The 19134-nt window shown below is 46.3% G+C and overlaps 1 protein-coding gene across 3 annotated transcripts in view; it reads left to right on the top strand.

The window, feature by feature from the left end:
* The window catches only part of mia2 (MIA SH3 domain ER export factor 2), a 145699-nt gene that overhangs the window by 60480 nt on the left and 66085 nt on the right, over window positions 1–19134 (top strand). For all 3 annotated transcript variants that reach the window (XM_072489035.1, XM_072489045.1, XM_072489039.1), the window contains 4 exons: window positions 15213–15356; window positions 15507–15528; window positions 15633–15721; window positions 16248–16325. In XM_072489035.1, the coding sequence (XP_072345136.1) occupies window positions 15213–15356; window positions 15507–15528; window positions 15633–15721; window positions 16248–16325 (333 nt within the window). The remainder of the gene's footprint in view (window positions 1–15212; window positions 15357–15506; window positions 15529–15632; window positions 15722–16247; window positions 16326–19134) is intronic.

Genomic DNA, 19134 nt, shown 5'->3' with positions numbered 1-19134 from the left:
AGTAATATCCCCGGTACAGTCAGTGCATTCCCGGGAATCACTGTAATATCCCCGGTACAGTCAGTGCATTCCTGGGAATTACAGCAATATCCCCAGTACAGTCAGTGCGTTCCCGGGAATCACAGTAATATCTCGGTACAGTCAGTGCGTTCCCGGGAATTATAGTAATATCCCCGGTTCAGTCAATGCATTCCCGGGAATTACAGCAATATCCCCGGTACAGTCAGTGCGTTCCCGGGTATCACAGTAATTTCCCGGGTACAGTCAGTGCATTCCCAGGAATCACAGTAATATCCCCAGTACATTCGGTGCATTCCCGGGACTCACTGTAATATCCCCGGTACAGTCAGTGCGTTCCCGGGAAATATAGTAATATCCCCGGTACAGTCAGTGCGTGCCTGGGAAATATTCCCGGTACAGTCAGTGCGTTCCCGGGAATCACAGTAAAACCCCCGGTGCAGTCAGTGCGTTCCCAGAAATTATAGTAATATCCCCGGTACAGTCAGTGTATTCCCGGGAATTACAGCAATATCCCCGGTACCGTTAGTGCATTCCTGGAAATTACAGCAATATCCCCGGTACAGTCAGTGCGTTCCCAGGAATCACAGTAATATCCCCGGTACAGTCAGTGCGTTCCTGGGAATTACAGTAATATCCCCAGTACAGTCAGTGCGTTCCTGGGAATTACAGTAATATTCCCAGTACAGTCAGTGCGTTCCCGGGAATCACTGTAATATCCCCAGTACAGTCAGTGCTTTCCCGGGAATTACAGTAATATCCCCGTTACAGTCAGTGCATTCCCGGGAATCACAGTAATATCCACAGTACTGTCAGTGCGATCCCGGGAATTACAGTAATATCCCCGTTACAGTCAGTGCGTTCCTGGGAATTACAGTAATATCCCCAGTACAGTCGGTGCATTCCCGGGAATCACAGTAATATCCCCAGTACAGTCGGTGCGTTCCTGGGAATTACAGTAATATCCCCGGTACAGTCATGCATTCCCGGGAATCACAGTACTAACCCCGGTACAGTCAGTGCGTTTCCGGGAATTACAGTAATATCCCTGGTACAGTCAGTGCGTTCTTGGGAATTACAGTAATATCCCCGGTACAGTCAGTGCGTTCCTGGGAATTACAGTAATATTCCCAGTACAGTCAGTGCGTTCCCGGGAAGCACTGTAATATCCCCAGTACAGTCAGTGCGTTCCCGGGAATTACAGTAATATCCCCGTTACAGTCAGTGCATTCCCGGGAATCACAGTCATATCCCCAGTACAGTCAGTGCGTTCCTGGGAATTACAGTAATATCCCCGGTACAGTCAGTGCGTTGCCCGGGAATTACAGTAATATCCCCAGTACAGTCAGTGCGTTCCTGGGAATTACAGTAATATCCCCGGTACAGTCAGTGCGTTCCCGGGAATCACTGTAATATCCCCGGTACAGTCAGTGCATTCCCGGGAATCACAGTAATATCCCCGGTACAGTCAGTGCGTTCTTGGGAATTACAGTAATATCCCCAGTACAGTCAGTGCGTTCCTGGGAATTACAGTAATATTCCAAGTACAGTCAGTGCGTTCCTGGGAATTACAGTAATATTCCCAGTACAGTCAGTGCGTTCCCGGGAATCACAGTAATATTCCCAGTACAGTCAGGTGCGTTCCTGGGAATTACAGTAATATTCCCAGTACAGTCAGTGCGTTCCCGGGAATCACTGTAATATCCCCAGTACAGTCAGTGCTTTCCCGGGAATTACAGTAATATCCCCTACACAGTCAGTGCGTTCCCGGGAATTACAGTAATATCCCCGTTACAGTCAGTGCATTCCCGGGAATCACAGTAATATCCCCAGTACAGTCAGTGCGTTCCTGGGAATTACAGTAATATCCCCGGTACCGTCAGTGTGTTCCCGGGAATTACAATAATATCCCCAGTACAGTCAGTGCGTTCCTGGGAATTACAGTAATATCCCCGGTACAGTCAGTGCGTTCCCGGGAATCACTGTAATATCCCCGGTACAGTCAGTGCGTTCCCGGCAAATACAGTAATATCCCCGGTACAGTCAGTGCGTTCCTGGGAATTACAGTAATATCCCCGGTACAGTCAGTGCATTCCCGGGAATCACTGTAATATCCCCGGTACAGTCAGTGCATTCCTGGGAATTACAGCAATATCCCCAGTACAGTCAGTGCGTTCCCGGGAATCACAGTAATATCTCGGTACAGTCAGTGCGTTCCCGGGAATTATAGTAATATCCCCGGTTCAGTCAATGCATTCCCGGGAATTACAGCAATATCCCCGGTACAGTCAGTGCGTTCCCGGGTATCACAGTAATTTCCCGGGTACAGTCAGTGCATTCCCAGGAATCACAGTAGTATCCCCAGTACATTCGGTGCATTCCCGGGACTCACTGTAATATCCCCAGTACAGTCAGTGCGTTCCCGGGAAATATAGTAATATCCCCGGTACAGTCAGTGCGTGCCTGGGAAATATTCCCGGTACAGTCAGTGCGTTCCCGGGAATCACAGTAAAACCCCCGGTACCGTTAGTGCATTCCCGGAAATTACAGCAATATCCCCGGTACAGTCAGTGCGTTCCCAGGAATCACAGTAATATCCCCGTTACAGTCAGTGCGTTCCTGGGAATTACAGTAATATCCCCAGTACAGTCAGCGCGTTCCCAGAAATTATAGTAATATCCCCGGTACAGTCAGTGTATTCCCGGGAATTACAGCAATATCCCCGGTACCGTTAGTGCATTCCCGGAAATTACAGCAATATCCCCGGTACAGTCAGTGCGTTCCCAGGAATCACAGTAATATCCCCGTTACAGTCAGTGCGTTCCTGGGAATTACAGTAATATCCCCAGTACAGTCAGCGCGTTCCCGGGAATTATAGTAATATCCCCGGTACAGTCAGTGCATTCCCGGGAATCACAGCAATATCCCCAATACCGTCAGTGCGTTTCCGAAAATTACAGCAATATCCCCAGTACAGTCAGTGTGTTCCCGGGAATCACAGTAATATCCAGTACAGTCAGTGCGTTCCCGGGAATCACTGTAATATCCCGGGTACAGTCGATGCATTCCTGGGAATCACCGCAATATCCCCAGTACATTTGGTGCGATACCGGGCATTGCTGTAATAGCCCCGGTACAGTCAGTGCGTTCCCGGGAAATACAGTAATATCCCCGGTACAGTCAGTGCGTACCCGGGAAATATAGTGATATCCCCGGTACAGTCAGTGCATTCCGGGAATTACTGTAATATCCCCGGTACAGTCAGAGCGGTCCCGAAAATTAAAGCAATATCCCCGGTACAGTCACTGCATTCCCGGGAATCACAGTAATATACCCGGTACAGCCAGTGCGTTCCCAGGATTCACTGTAATATCCCCAGTACAGTCAGTGCGTTCCTGGGAATTACAGCATTGTCCTCGTACAGTCAGCGCGTTCCTGAAATTTACAGCAATATGCCCGGTACAGTCAGTGCATTCCCGGGAATCACAGTAATATCCCCGGTACAGTCAGTGTGTTCCCAGGAATCACTAATATCCCCGGTGCAGTCAGTGCGTTCCCGGGAATCACTGTAATATCCCCGGTACAGTCAGTGCGTTCCTGGAATTTACAGCAATATCCCCGGTACAATCAGTGCGTTTCCAGGAATCACTGTAATATCCCCGGTACAGTCCGTGCGTTCCTGGGAATCACTGTAATATCCCCGGTACAGTCAGTGCCTTCCCGGAAATTACAGCATATCCCCAGTATAGTCAGTGCGTTCCCGGCATTCACTGTAATATCCCCGGTACAGTCAGTGCGTTCCTGGAATTTACAGCAATATCCCCGATACAGTCTGTGTGATCCCGGGAATCACTGTAATACCCCCAGTGCAGCCAGTGTGTTCCTGGAAATTACAGCAATAACCCCGGTACAGTCAGTGCGTTTCCAGGAATTTTAGTAGTCTTCCCCAGTACAGTGTACTCCAGACCCGGTACTGTCAGTGTATTCCTGAGAAGAAACCCCCCCCCCCCCCCACCCCCCTCCCTGGAATGTCAGTGCAATCCAGGGAATTACAGTAATATCCCTCTTGTATAGTCTGTATTATCCCAGGAATTACAGAAATATCCCCCGATGCAGTCAATGTATTCCTTTTGTATAGTCAGTATAATCCCGGGAATTACAATAATATCTCCCAATACAGTCAGTGTATTCCTGGGAATCACAGTATTAGCCCCGGTATGGTGTAACTCTGGGAATTACAGAAGTATCCCCATGAGCAGTGAATGTAATGCTGGGATTTGCAGTATTATTCCCCAGTGCGGTCAGTGTAATCCCAGAATTTATAGTAATATCCCTCCTCCAGCCAGCCCCACGGCCGGACAGCCTATTTTCCCAGTGCAGTAATCCTCCCTCGGGTGCTGCTGATAAGATTATTCCCTCCAGCGCTGTTGTCTTTTTCCTTCTTTTTAAAAAAAAATTTAGAGTACCCAATTATTTTTTATTTCCAATTAAGGGGCAATTTAGCGTGGCCAATCCACCTAACCTGCACATCTTTGGGTTGTGGAGGTGAAATCCACGCAGACATGGGGAGAATGTGCAAACTCTGCACAGACAGTGACCCAGGGCCGGGATTCAAACCCGGGTCCTCAGCGCCGCAGTCCCAGTGCTATCCACTGCGCCACATGCAGCCCCCTCCAGTGCTGTTATTGATGTCACCTCTTTTGGTACTGTCGGCAGTGTCATTCCCTCTATTTATGTTATTAATATCTAGCCCTGTTTTTACACTCATGGTATTTACGCAGTATTTATCTCCAGAAATTCCCCATTCAACCCAACTGTTTCATGCTTATGTTAATGAAATACTTTGTCTCCCTATTTTGAACAGAATCTAGAAGGCACTGGTGAAATTGGAAAACAGATCTTCTACATGGATACTAAAACTGAGAGGTTACGGGTGGGATTCTCCGTCCCGCTGCACCAGTTTTCTGGTGTGGTGCGCCCCCCCACCGATGGCGGGATTCTCCGTCCCGCCAACCAGCCAATGGAATTTCCCATTGTGGGCAGCCCCACGCCGTCAGGAAATCCCCGGGCGTGGGTGCGCTGCCGGCGCAACGGAGAATCCCAATAGCGGCGAATTCAGCCCCATATCTTTCAGAAGCTGCCTCTGTTCTTCATTTAATCCCATCGGTTTTCCTTCTATTCCTTTCTTCCTCCTGTGTTCATCTGGCTTCTCCTTAAATGTATCTATTGTTATTCACCTCAGCTACTCCTTGTGCTGGCAATTTCCATCTTCTAACCACTGTGTGTAAAGAAGATTTTTCTGAATGAACTGTGGGATTAATTAATGAAGATTTTAAAATTATGCCCCTCTAGATCTGGCCTACTTCGCACTTGGAAACATCTCTACGTCTCCTGTCAATTTCATTCATAGTCTTAAACATCTCTATCAGGGTATCCCTTAGTCTACACTTTTCTAGTGAAAAGAGCCTCAAACTGTTCAATCTTTCCTGATGGGTATAATGTCTTGGTTCTGGTATCGTCCTAGTAACTCTTTACTTGCACCTTCTACCGTGTCTTTTAATTGTGCAGTAACCAGAAATGCTCACTGTACTCCAAAGACCATGTAATGTGATGAATATAAGAAATAGTCATACTTTATATTTTTGCAATAGCATTATTAAACCTAGGTCAGAATGCATACGGACAGTATGTCTCCTAGTGTGTGATTAAAAGTGAGGTAATTTGTGATTTTGCAGTGGAAGTGTCTTGCTATTAGATATTAAAATATATTTGCAGACAGAGAGCCAAGATAACTTTGTAACAGTTTGAACCTGGCTAAGCAAATCAAAGCACATCTTGTAACGAGACAAAGGAATGCTCTGTGCTTTGAGTGCAGCTGGTGTAGCTAATAGGAAGGGCGAGGCCTGTCTGGACAAATGAATTGCTTCCAGGACTCTTAAGCTGAGCAGAAGGTTTTCAGCGTGGTCCAAAACAAAAGTTCCTCTCTCCAAGGACTCTGCACCTCGATAAGCAAGTAAAACCTGGTTGCTTAATTGGAATGTAGAGGCAGGTTTCAGGAAGCAAGTTAAGATGTTGTAACTGTTAACTTTAAAGCTATTTCTTTGTTGCTAATGTGCTTAATTTTGCATTCAAATTAAAGTTTGTTTTAATATAAAAGCTGTCTACTTGTCAGTGTTATCAGTCCTGCGGTGCAGTAACATTTCCTCAGTTTTACCAGATTCAAATAATTGGGTTCTGGTCCAGATCCATAACAATAACCAAAGTTGTTTGAAAATTTAGCACAATTTCTCTGACTTTCAGTTCTATCTCTCTAGAAATTAACCACAATGTTTTTTTTTATTGCCTTGCCACATTGTGTTACTACGTTTAGTGATTTGTTTATCTCCACCTCCAGATCCCTTTGTCATATTTATACATTTACTTGCGAAGAAGTATGTAGCCTCTCTATTCTTCCTACCAAATAGTACCATCTCACATTTAGCTGCATTGAAGGTTCATTTGCCATTTACATGCCAATTCTGCAGATTTACTTATCTCTTGCTAAATTTTGTTGCAATCCTCCTCTGTTATAACCTGGCACCCCAATTCGGTGTTGTCTGCAAATTTTAAAAATGCGCTTGCGATTCTCAAGTATAAATCTTTTATGTAAATAACAAACTGTTTTGTCTCAGGATCAAACCTAGTGGACCACCTCTTCATGCCTTTTGCTAGTTTTTAGACCCTTGGCTGTAATAATAATAATAACCTTTATTAGTGTCACAAGTAGGCTTACATTACATTGCAATCACGCTACTGTGAAAATCCCCTAGTCGCCACACTACAGCGCCTGTTTGGGTATGAGGGAGAATTCAGAGTGTCCAATACACCTAACAAGCACGTCTTTTGGGACTTGTGGGAGGAAACCGGATCACCCGGAGGAAACCCACGCAGACACAGGGGGGAACGTGCAGACTCCGCACAGACAGTGACCCAAGCCGGGAATCGGCACTGTGTAATCATGGGACGGAAGAGAAGCATCCCACAGGCCAGCTCGCCGCACTCTTTGGAGTGGCTCATCCTGTACTAGACTTCACCTTCACCCAGCTCTCACCCGTGGCCCCAAGTAGTTGTTAACATGCAATAGCAGCCACACAGGTAAAACACTTTGACAAGTGGGCCAAACCAAGTGGGGAAAGCTGTTGGGTTTCCTACCCTCGATGACTTTGAGATTTGTCTACTGTGGCTTGAGTCTGGGGTGCATTCTCACAGTGATCAAAGGAAGCACTACAAGGACACTCTGAAGGTTTCAGTTAGGAGTTTTGATATTGACTCTGGGTCCTGAGAGAAGCTCGCCCAGGATCACTGCACTTGATGGAACCAAGTAATAAACAGTGCAGCCTCCTTCGAGAACAAGCGCACGTGAGAAGTAGAGAGAGAATGCCAGGAGAGGAAATCCCAAGCCAGAAACTCATCTAAACCTCAATCCCCCCCAGTATCCTGTCCGATTTGTAGCAGAACTATCTGAGCACAAATTGACCATATAGCAGTGACCTACATACCCTTCTAAACACCCCAAATGATGAACATGGTTACCTTCACCTCGAAGAATGCTGAAGAGAATTATTAGCAGAAATTGGCCATGATTAATATCAACCTCTCTGGTACTTTTGGTAATATTACCCCGGTTGATATTATCTCCTCCACTGGCACTTTCGGTTAAATTAAGATCTTTGGTACTTTTTGTAACAGCTCGTCCAGTAGTGCTGTTTATATTATTCCTGCTCTTGGGAATATCACACCAACTGATACTGTTTACTGCTGCTCCAGGTATTACCCAGTTATGTTACTTTTGTTGAGACACTTGATTTGACTGTTAATGTTGCTGTCACTATTGATATTATCCACACGCTGGGTATTACTGCTGCTAATGCTTCACCCAATTTAGTCCCTGTTGTGTTATGTAATTTGGAATAACACAAGGCGCCACTTGATGCAGTTTTGAGTAAAAGATGCTCCAGACTTTGAAGTGCGTTCAATGTGTTTTATTGATCTATTAGCACAGTTCTCAATGAGTTAGACTCTCTGCTAATCTAAATGTAGTAACTCAGTCTCACTGAACCAGCCTTGCTCTAAACTACGTGCTGAGGTGTGATGCTGAGGATACACCCTGTCTCACTCTGTAGATGTTTGTCTGTGGAAAGAGGCGGGGTGTGAGTGCCTCATCCATTTTATAGTGAGATACCACCCCTGAGTGTCCTGACTGCTCATTGGTCGTGTCCTATTCTATGTGTTCATTAGCTGCATGTTTGCATATCATGACTTCTACCCCTTTTTTAAATGTTTTGTTGGCATATGTGAATGTATTTACATGTGAATGAGTCTGTCTAATGTGACTGGCTGAGGACAACAGAACAGAGCAAAGAAAACAAACGTTCAGAAGTCCAGTCTCTGAGGCTTGCGTCTGATCCTGGTCGACCGCCGGAGAGGTGGCGGAGGGGATGACGACGCCATGACATGCGGGATGGAAGCCTGACTGGTGGCCTCATGGTGCAAGGTATCAGGAGGTGGCAATTCAACATATGGAAATGGAGGAGAAAGTGGTTGCGGGCAGGCAACTTTGCGCAGTGCCCGTTGATTCCTTTGCACGATGGAGCCATCAGACATACGTCCAACATAAGAGCGGGCACGGCCTGTCGAACAACTACAGCTGGGGCAGACCACCCACCATCCGGTATCTTGATCCTGACAGTGTCTGCCGGGGATAGCATGGCCAGATCGGTGGCATGAGCATATTAGCCGTGCTTTTGACGGTCTCTGAGCTGCTGCATCTTCTGCAGCACCGGGAGCTGATCCAGGTCGGGCAGGAGTATGGCTGGAAGCGTCGTCCACAACTCCTCATCAGGAGTTGAGCCGGCGACATGCCAGTGGACAATGGAGTCGCCCTGTATGCGAGCAGTGCAAGATGTCAGAAGCAGAGTCCGCGGCCTTGCAGATGAGCGGTTTCACAATGTGCACCCCTTTCTCGACTTTTCCATTGGACCGGATAGTGCGGACTGGAGGGGACATGCTGGAAATTGTATGACCTGGCAAACGTGGACCATTCTCGACTGCTAACGCACAGGCCATTGTCGGTCATGACAGTGATTGGGATGCCATGCCTTGAGAACGTCTCCTTACAGGCTTTGATGACGGTCCGAGAGGTGAGTTCCGGGAGCTTCAGCACCTCCGGGTAATTCGAGAAATAGTCGATGATCAATACGTATTTCCGACCATTCGCATGAAAGAGGTCGATGCCAACGGAGAGGTCACTATGTCAAGCTGTCGAGCGTCTCCTTGCTCTGCGCTGGCTGGAACCGCTGACAGGTAGCACTGTTCAGGACCATGTTCGTGATGTCCTGGCTGATGCCGGGCCAGTAGACAGCTTGCTGGGCTCTGCGTCTGGACTTCTCGACGCCCAGGTGTCCCTCATGAATCTGGCGCAGCACCAAACTGTCATCCTTCCCATTGTAAAATTGTGGGCACTGCCCTTTCTGCCAGCCATTGGTGAGGTTGTGGATGACGCGCTGCAAGAGGGAGTCTTTGGCTGTCTCACCACGGATGAGAACTACCTTCTCATCTGTCGCCGGGAGAAATTTAGCACAGCTGCACCTGCTATTCAATGTGCTGGATGATCTCCAGCGGCTCACTGGGCGAGGTGACGGAGCGGGACAATGTATCAGCGATGATGAGCTCCTTGCCATGTGTGTACACCAAGTTGAAGTCATACCTCCTAAGTTTAAGCAGGATTCTCTGCAACCAAGGCGTCATGTCGTTCAGGTCCTTGTGGATGATGTGGACCAGAGACCCATGATCCGTCTCAACAGTGAATGTCGGCAGGGCGTAGGCATAATCATGAAATTTGAGGATGCCAGTGAGAAGACCCAAGCACTCCTTCTCAATCTGAATTCTCACAACCTAAAATTAAGTGGTGTGATCAGAATAGTTGTTTGCAGGCGGTGACAATTGGGATACAATGCATGTATGTATTACGCATACATGGACTGTTTCTTCTGAATCAGCAGCAGCATTTGAAATGTCTACTGTCCAATTCTCTATGCAGCCATCCAAGATTGAGTAGGTGTCTAGGACCAGTTCTTTGTCCCCTGCTGCTTCTGATGTGACCACAAAATTTGTGATGGGGTATCAGGTGACTAATTTTGTGTTTGCCATGTGTGTGGTCTTCTTAATTAACAAACTTGCAAAATGGGAAACACTGTAGGATTGTACCTATATTGCTGAGTTGCATCAAATGTTGGGACATCAAAGCAGTACTGCTTTACTACTTGGGTTTCACAAGGCTATGTCGTGCTTTTGTGAAGACCATTATATTCTTAAAGCACATAAAAATAAAGATGATGGGTAATAGGTAGGTAATGGCACTGCATTGTTGATTGCAAATCCTAACAACATGAGTTCTTGTATCAACATGAGATAGTGACCACAATTCGGTGTCTTTCAGTATTGCAATGGAGAGGGATAGGACCATACGGCAGGGCAAGGTTTATAATTGGGGGAGGGGTAATTATGATGCGATTAGGCAAGAATTAGGGAGCATAAGATGGGAACAGAAACTGCCAGGGAAAGACACAAATGAAAAGTGGAGCTTGTTCAAGGAACAAATACTGCGTGCCCTTGATAGGTATGTCCCTGTCAGGCAGGGAGGAAATGGCCGTGTGAGGGAACCATGGTTCACAAAAGAGGTTGAATGTCTTGTCAAGAGGAAAAAGGAAGTGTATGTAAGGATGAGAAAACAATGTTCAGTTGGGTCGCTTGAGGGTTACAAGGTAGCAAGGAATGAGCTAATAAAAGGGCTTAGGAGAGCCAGGAGGGGGCATGAGAAGTCCTTGGCGGGTCGGATCAAGGAAAACCCCAAGGCTTTTTACTCTTATGTGAGAAATAAAAGAATGACCAGGGTGAGGTTAGGGCCGGTCAAGGACAGTAGTGGGAACTTGTACATGGAGTCAGAAGAAATAGGAGAGGCGTTGAATGAATACTTTTCTTCAGTGTTCACCAAGGAGAGGGGCCATGTTTTTGAGGATGAGAGTGTGATACAGGCGGGTAGGCTGGAGGAGGTAGATGTTCTGAGGAAGGATGTATTAGCAATTTTGAAAAACCTGAGGGTCAACAAGTCCCCTGGGCCAGATGGGATATATCCAAGGATTCTTTGGGAGGCAAGGGATGAGATTGCAGAGCCTTTGGCTTTGATCTTTGGGTCCTCACTGTCCACGGGGATAGTGCCAGAGGACTGGAGAGTGGCGAATGTTGTTCCTCTGTTCAAAAAAGGGAATAGGAATGACCCTGGTAATTATAGGCCGTTTAGTCTTACTTCGGTGGTCGATAAGTTAATGGAAAAGGTCTTGAAGGATAGGATTTATGACCATTTGGAAAGATGCAGCTTAATCCAGGATAGTCAACACTGATTTGTGAAGGGTAAGTCTTGCCTCACAAATTTGATTGACTTCTTTGAGGAGGTAACTAAGTGTGTAGATGAAGGTAGAGCAGTCAATGTCGTATACATGGATTTTAGTAAGGCGTTTGATAAGGTTTCCATGGTCGGCTTATGAAGAAAGTAAGGAGATGTGGGATAGAGGGAAATTTGGCCATTTGGATAAGTAACTGGCTATCACATAGAAGACAGAGGGTGGTGGTGGATGGAAAATTTTCTGACTGGAGACCAGTTACCAGCAGTGTACCACAGGGATCAGTAATGGGTCTTCTGCTATTTGTGATTTTTATCAATGACTTGGAGGAGGGGGCTGAAGGGTGGGTCAGTAAATTTGCTGATGACAGCAAGATTGGTGGAGTAGTGGATGAGGTGGAGGGTTGTTGGAGGCTGCAAAGAGACGTTGATAGGATGCAGAGCTGGGATGAAAAATGGCAGATGGAGTTTAACCCTGATAAGTGCGAGGTGATTCATTTTGGTAGAACAAATTTGAATGAGGATTACAGGGTCAACGGCAGGGTTCTGAGGAACGTGGAGGAACAGAGAGATCTTGGGGTTCATGTCCACAGATCTCTGAAGGTTGCCACTCAAGTGGATAGAGCCGTGAAGAAGGCCTATAGTGTGTTAGCGTTTATTAACAGGGGGCTTGAGTTTAAGAGCTGCGGGGTTATGCTGCAACTGTACATGACCCTGGTGAGACCACATTTGGAGTATTGTGTGCAGTTCTGGTCACCTCACTATAGGAAGCATTGGAAAGGGTGCAAAGGAGATTTACCAGGATGCTGCCTGGTTTGCAGGATAGGTCTTATGGGCAGCACGGTGGCGCAGTGGTAGCACTGCAGTCTCACGGAGCCGAGGTCCCAGGTTCGATCCTGGCTCTGGGTCACTGTCCGTGTGGAGTTTGCACATTCTCCCCGTGTTTGCGTGGGTTTCGCCCCCACAACCCAAAGATGTGCAAGGTAGGTGGATTGAACATGCTAAAATTGCCCCTTAATTGGAAAAAATGAATTGGGTACTCTAAATTTTTTTTTTTTTTTTAAAAGGATAGGTCTTATGAGGAAAGGTTGAGGGAGCTAGGGCTTTTTTCTTTGGAGCGGAGGAGGATGAGAGGCGACTTAATAGAGGTTTATAAGATAATGAGGGGGATAGATAGAGTGGACGTTCAGAGACTATTTGCTCGGGTGGATGTAGCTGTTACAAGGAGGCATAACTATAAGGTTCAGGGTGGGAGATATAGGAGGGATGTCCGAGGTAGGTTCTTTACTCAGAGAGAGTGGTTAGGGTGTGGAATGGACTGCCTGTTGTGATAGTGGAGTCGGACACTTTAGGAACTTTCAAGCGGTTATTGGATAGGCACATGGAGTACACCAGAATGACAGGGAGTGGGATAGCTTGATCTTGGTTTCGGACAATGCTCGGCACAACATCCCTGTGATGCATCCAATTTGGTGAAGAAGCGCACGTGTGCCATCTCACTCGTGAGTTCCTCCTGCTTTGGGATGGGGTAGTGTTCCCACATGATATTCTTATTGAGATCCTTGGGATCAATTGCAGATGCGCAGGTCCCCCGAAGGCTTCTTTACGCACACCATCGAGCTGATCCAGTCAGTTGGTTCAGTGACCTTGGATATGATGCCTTTTTGCTGAAGATCCTTGAGCTGTGCCTTCAGGCGCTCTCTCAGTGGAGCAGGGACCCGTCGTGGTGCGTGGACCATTGGCTTGGCATCAGGTCGTAGCAGAATCTTGTATCGATACGGCAGCGTGCCCATCCCGTTGAACACACCTGGATACTGGGCGAGGATGTCGTCGATGCTGGCCTGAATATCCACATGGGAGGATGTTGTGGTGTAAACCCTTTGAAAGAGGTTCAGCTGCTTGCAGGCGTGCGTACCTAGTAGGGATTCCCTGTCCGGCTTAACAATTTCAAAGCGTAATCGTGCTTGTGTGTGTCGGTTGGATATGTGCAGATGGCAGGATCCCAGTGCCGTGATGGCATTCCCGTTATAATCCAGGAGCTTGCAGGCAGCTGGAAAGACCGTGGAGGGCTTCTTAATGTGTCTTAAGGTTGCCTGTGAGAGGAGGTTGGCAGAGGCACATGTGTCCAGCTTGAACTGGATGGGAGCAGTGGTTGACCTTAATCACTGCTCGCCATTCGTCCTCAGAATCCACAGCTAGGATGGATTGGACTTGCGATGTGTCTGGTGTGGCATATTCACATGTAATAATGCCCACACGGTAGGCGTTGTCCAGGCATTCATCATCTGGATCCGTTGCACTGCCGGGATCAGAATCCTGTAGGCGTTGTTGCACACTCCGGATGCGCCGTCGTCTGAATTGGGAGCGCTGGCTCCTGACTGGTGGTGCAGATCTGCACAGGGCTGCATAGTGGCCTGGCTCCCTGCAGTTTAAACAGCGTCTGCCTCTTTGCAGGGCAGTGTTTCTTTAAATGGGCGGTGCCACAGTTCAAACACGTCATGACGTCTGCGTCCTGACGCTCTGTGCGTCATTGCACATGCGCAGTGCGGTTCTCAGACGTCTGCACCTGCGCAGTGCGGGTTTCGGCCGCTTCGTTATCCCGTTCGCATCGTGCATGCGGGGGAAGAGCAGGAGAAATGCCTCTTTTGTCAATGTTGAGGCACTGCATCCGGGAGATGGCCTGCACACTCTCCGCCTCGTGGGAGGCTAGTCTTATCATTTTCTGCCATTTTCTACTGGGATTGGCAATTTCATGCACTGTGCCTACAGGATTCTGATCCCGGCAGTGCAACGGATCCAGGTGATGAACGCGACTGGCAGTGTCATATGCTTCATCTTCAGTAACTGCTCTCTCAGAGGATCAGAGTGAACTCCAAAGACGATTTGGTCTCTGATCATGGAGTCAGTGATATCACCGAAGTTGCATGATTGCACTAGCGGTCTAAGGTTGGTCAAATATGAGGTGAAAGATTCATCTTTACCTTGCAATCGCTGCTTGAATATGTAGCGCTCGATTTCGTTTGTGTCCACCTTACTGTGGCTGTCAAACTTGCCCAGGATGGTCTGAAACTTTGTCTTGTCCTGGTCTTCAGCGAAGTGAAAGGAGTTGATAATTTCCAAGGCGTGAGGAAAAGAGCTATCTTCCATGCATCAGAAGCACCATTGAGGTCTGATGCTTCGACGTAAAGCTGAAATTTCTGCTTGAATCTCCGCCAGTTGGCACTGAGATTGCCAGAGGTCCTGAGCTGGTGAGGAGCCTGAATCTTTTCCATTGTGCCGGTATACATTCGCTGGTCTTCACGGATCTTGCTGAGTTGAACTAACTAGACTGAACAGACTCCTGGTATAATTTTGTGTTATGTAATTTGGAATAACACAAGCTGCCACTTGATGCAGTTTTGAGTAAAAGATGCTCCAGACTTTGAAGTGAGTTCAATGTGTTTTATTGAACTATTAGCACAGTTCTCAATGAGTTAGACTCTCTGCTAATCTAAATATAGCAACTCAGTCTAACTGAAGCAGCCTTGCTCTAAGCCACATGCTGGGGTGTGATGCTGAGGATACACCCTATCTCACTCTGTAGATGTTTGTCTGTGGAAAGAGGCAGGGTGTGAGTGCCTCATCCCTTTTGTAGTGAGATACTACCCCTGAGTGTCCTGACTGCTCATTGGTCGTGTCCTATTCTATGTGTTCATTAGCTGCATGTTTGCTTATCATGACAGTCCCTGCTCTTGAGTGATACCATTTTCTCCCTCAGTTCTACCAGAAGGTGATGGATACATTGTCTGAAGATCCTGGAGCTGCTTTGAACCTGCATGGTGTTTACACTGAATTGTTCCTGATCCCAGCTGTGGTGGGGGCTGTTACTGCATTGCTGTTTATACACAGGATCTGCCAAGCAGTAAGTGTGTTTCTTGCAGCTACTTATTTCACATTAGCGGGAGAGTTGGATACAAAGTCAATGCATCGAAAGTCCTTGGAGATGGTGATGCTTCATGTGAGGCTTTCTATGGGCTACACCTTAGCTAATGATATATTGTTTACTTTTTAGGTCAAAAGCAGAAGGTACTTGGGTAAGTCACTTAAAATTTGTAGGTGTAACATTCTGATTCAAGTTATTTAGAGCTTTAATTTCATAAGTTCACCTTTAAGATCTATATTTTGAATTTGTTTTTAGGGAGAGAGAAACAATTAGCAGGAACAGTTTCTCAGCTGCTTGATGAGAAGTGCAAAGTTCTCGATCGACTTAGTGATTGTACACAAAGGGTACGTGCAGCAATTTCTGCTATTTCTTACCAGTTGCTGAATTGTCACCTTTATTTTTGATTCTTAAATTTAGAGTACCCAATTCTTTTTTTTCCCCCCCAATGAAGGGGCAATTTAGCGTGGCCAATCCACCTACCCTGTACATCTTTTTGGTTGTGGGGTGAGACCCACGCAGACACAGGGAGAATGTGCAAACTCCACACGGACAGTGACGCGGGGCCAGGATCGAGTCCGGGTCCTCGGCGCAGTGAAGCAGCAGTGCTAACCACTACACCACCGTGCCGCCCCAATTGTCACCTTTATTATGACGAAATGCGAGTCAGTAAATAATTTCCACTTTGGAATGCCGTTTCTTTTAATGTTTCATCTAATTGGAGTTCTGAAGCATTTTTAATTCAATTAGTTTACTATAATTTAGTATCCAGAATTGACTTGAGCTCTCGGAATTTATACATAGATCTTAATTTATTTTCCTATCTACCTAAATTATTTATTTGCCATAATTTAGCACAAATGTCTTTTTCAGTACAAAGAATTTGAAGCTTCTGTAAAGAATGCTGCTGACTTAAAAGAATCAACTGAAACAAGCACTTTACATCTTCAGGTAAGAATACTGTGAAAGAGGGTTTCAGGAAAAAGTTTGATAAAGATAGCCAGAACATAGAACATAGAGCAAAGATTGAGTATGAGAGATGATAGTTTGAAATTGACTCTTTACAGCTGTAACCCCAAAATGTACTGATGCAGGACCCCATGAACAATAATGGAGGCTTCGGGTGAGCAAAGTTGTGGGTATCGATGTGGGGGGGTGGGGTGGAATGGGGCGTGAGGGTAGCAGAGCCATTGTTGATGAATGGGGAACCTTGAATTGAAAATAGATGGCAGCACGGTGGTGCAGTGGTTAGCATTGCTGCCTCACAGCGCTGAGGTCCCAAATTCAATCCCGGTTCAGGGTCACTGTCCGTGAGGAGTTTGCACATTCTCCCCGTGTTTGCGTAGGTTTCGCCCCCACAACCCAAAGATGTGCAGGGTAGGTGGATTGGTCACGCTAAATTGCCCCTTAATTCAAAAAAATGAATTGGGTACTCTAAATTTAAAAAAAATAGATGTGAGTCAGCTTAAAAACACTGAAGCCACTGAACTGAAGGTAATCCTCAAGGGCCATATCTTCAGTTTCTGACATGAAAGGAGACATGGCATTGCAGGATTACACTTTGCCAATTAATCCATGCTGCAGCCGGGAGAGCAAGTTCCCACTGCAGCCTGTGGAAAAGGTAAAAATGTAATTTAAAATTAAAACAGTAGCATGAGCCACAGTTTTGATGTCGATAAGAAGAATGGGGCCAACATATTTATAAGATTCGCAGATCTCTAGTAGTTTGGAAAAGGTGGGACAGTTTTTCTGGCAGTGCAACAGCATACTTAATGGTTTTTAAAGCTGCTTGTGTTGTCTGTGACATACATGATTGGAGGTTTAGAAGTTTGATTGGGAGGACAGACTTTTGATTGGGAGCAGGGCTTGAGCTCAGGGATGTAACCAGCAGGGTTGATCAGGATGAACCAGTGGATGTAGTATATTTTCTTGTTAATTCAAATGTACGTCATAAGGTTGAATATAAGATAAATATTGCAAATTGTTTTATCTTTTTGCCCTTGTATCAAAAAGTTTATTTTTATTTGTTCAAAACCAACCTTGTGGCTTTATTCAATTCTTAAATTTCAAACTTTGTTTACTTTGAACAAAACATTATTGGTTCCCAGCTGAATCTTACAAAAACCTGGAGCTTTGGTCAAGGCTCATAACATTTCTTAGATGAACTGATGCTTTAGCTGGAGAGGAGGTCTTGTAAAAGCAGAAGATTCTCTGTGAGCAGTGAGGTTTCCTGTAGTTGAATTGCCAGGTGAACTTGCCAAGTTGGAACAGGTTAGGTGAAAGTCCTTCTCTCACTTACATGATCCAGAAGTCTATTACCTTGGCTGCATAGTTGTCTCATGGCTGGTTCGATGGTTTTCAGATGGTGCTTCTGATGGTACCTGGTTCACAAGCTTCTTCTATTATATTTTTAAAGGAGGTAACTAACATGGCTGCCAAACAAGCCCACTGTCCTTTTCCAAACAAGCTGGTGTGTTAGGCTGCTAAACCTCCTGTGTTGTGGAGACCAGCCAGCCTTTTGTGTTTGGGATGAGGGGCTACCTTAATACAATGAAAGGTTAATGAAAACCATTTCATATTCATCTAACACCCATTGAGCTTTGATATCACTATTGTCCATGGGGAAACAGAAAAGATGAGTGAGCTGTTTTGCTTTAGTGTTTTCTGTTGATGGTGCATCCTTAACAAAGGGATGTGTGAATTTCACAAGGAGCTATGATTGTCCCATTTTGATTGCTTATTTGCTTGAGTTTCAAGACACTCTGTATGGAGCTGAATCCTGCCAAGTCACATGATATACTACAGCCATCTTAAACAGTTTTTAATGTTTAAAATTATCAGTGAAGAAAATCACTTTAAAATTTTAATACCTTCATGCCTACACTGGGCATGACATAACTGCATTGTTGAGAGTTCCTTCATTTAAAAAAAATCTTTTTATTAGCATTTTCAAAATTATATACATTGCCGTTCGTTTTCATTTATTGTACAGTCACAAAGGCTCCCCTCCCACTCGGTCCTCCCTCGCTTTCCTCTTTCCCTCTTGTCCTGGCGATTTCCCCCTGGCTACTGGCTATTTAGTTATTTATGTGTTGGCCACAAACAGGTCTCGGAACAGTCGGGTGAATGGCTCCCATGTTTCGTGGAAGCCCTCTTCCGACCCACGAATGGTGAATTTGATTTTCTCCATTTGGAGAAATTCTGATAGGTCGGACAGCCAGTCTGCAGCTTTAAGTGGTGCTGCTGATCGCCAACCAAGCAGGATTCTACATTGGGCAATCAGGGAGGCAAAGGCAAGGGAGTCCGCCCTCCTTCCCATGAAGAGATCTGGCTGGTCTGATACCCCGATGCCCGCCACTTTTGGGCATGGCTCCACCCACATCCCACCACTTTGGACATTGCCTTGAAGAAGGCTGTCCAGTACCCAACAAGTCTGGGGCAAGACCAAAACATGTGGGCGTGGTTGGCCGGGCCTCCTTGGCACCGTTCACATCTATCCTCCACCTCTGGGAAGAACCTGCTCATTCGGGTTCTAGTCAAGTGGGCTCTATGTACCTGCGTTAAGTTGAGCCTCGCGCATGTGGAGGTAGAGTTGACCCTGTGTAGTGCTTCGCTCCAGAATCCCCTCCCTATTTCGTACCCCAAGTCTTCATCCCATTTCCTCTTTGTTGTGCCCAGTTCGGTGTCAGCCCTCTCTAGCAGTTGTTCGTACATGTCATTACAGTTCCCTCTGCCTAGGATGTCTGCGTCCAGTAGCTCT

The sequence above is a fragment of the Scyliorhinus torazame genome, chromosome 2 (assembly GCF_047496885.1).
Source record: "Scyliorhinus torazame isolate Kashiwa2021f chromosome 2, sScyTor2.1, whole genome shotgun sequence".
Lineage (NCBI taxonomy): Eukaryota > Metazoa > Chordata > Chondrichthyes > Carcharhiniformes > Scyliorhinidae > Scyliorhinus > Scyliorhinus torazame.
Note: the sequence above shows the minus strand (reverse complement) of the source record. Positions and strands in the feature narration are given on the sequence as shown.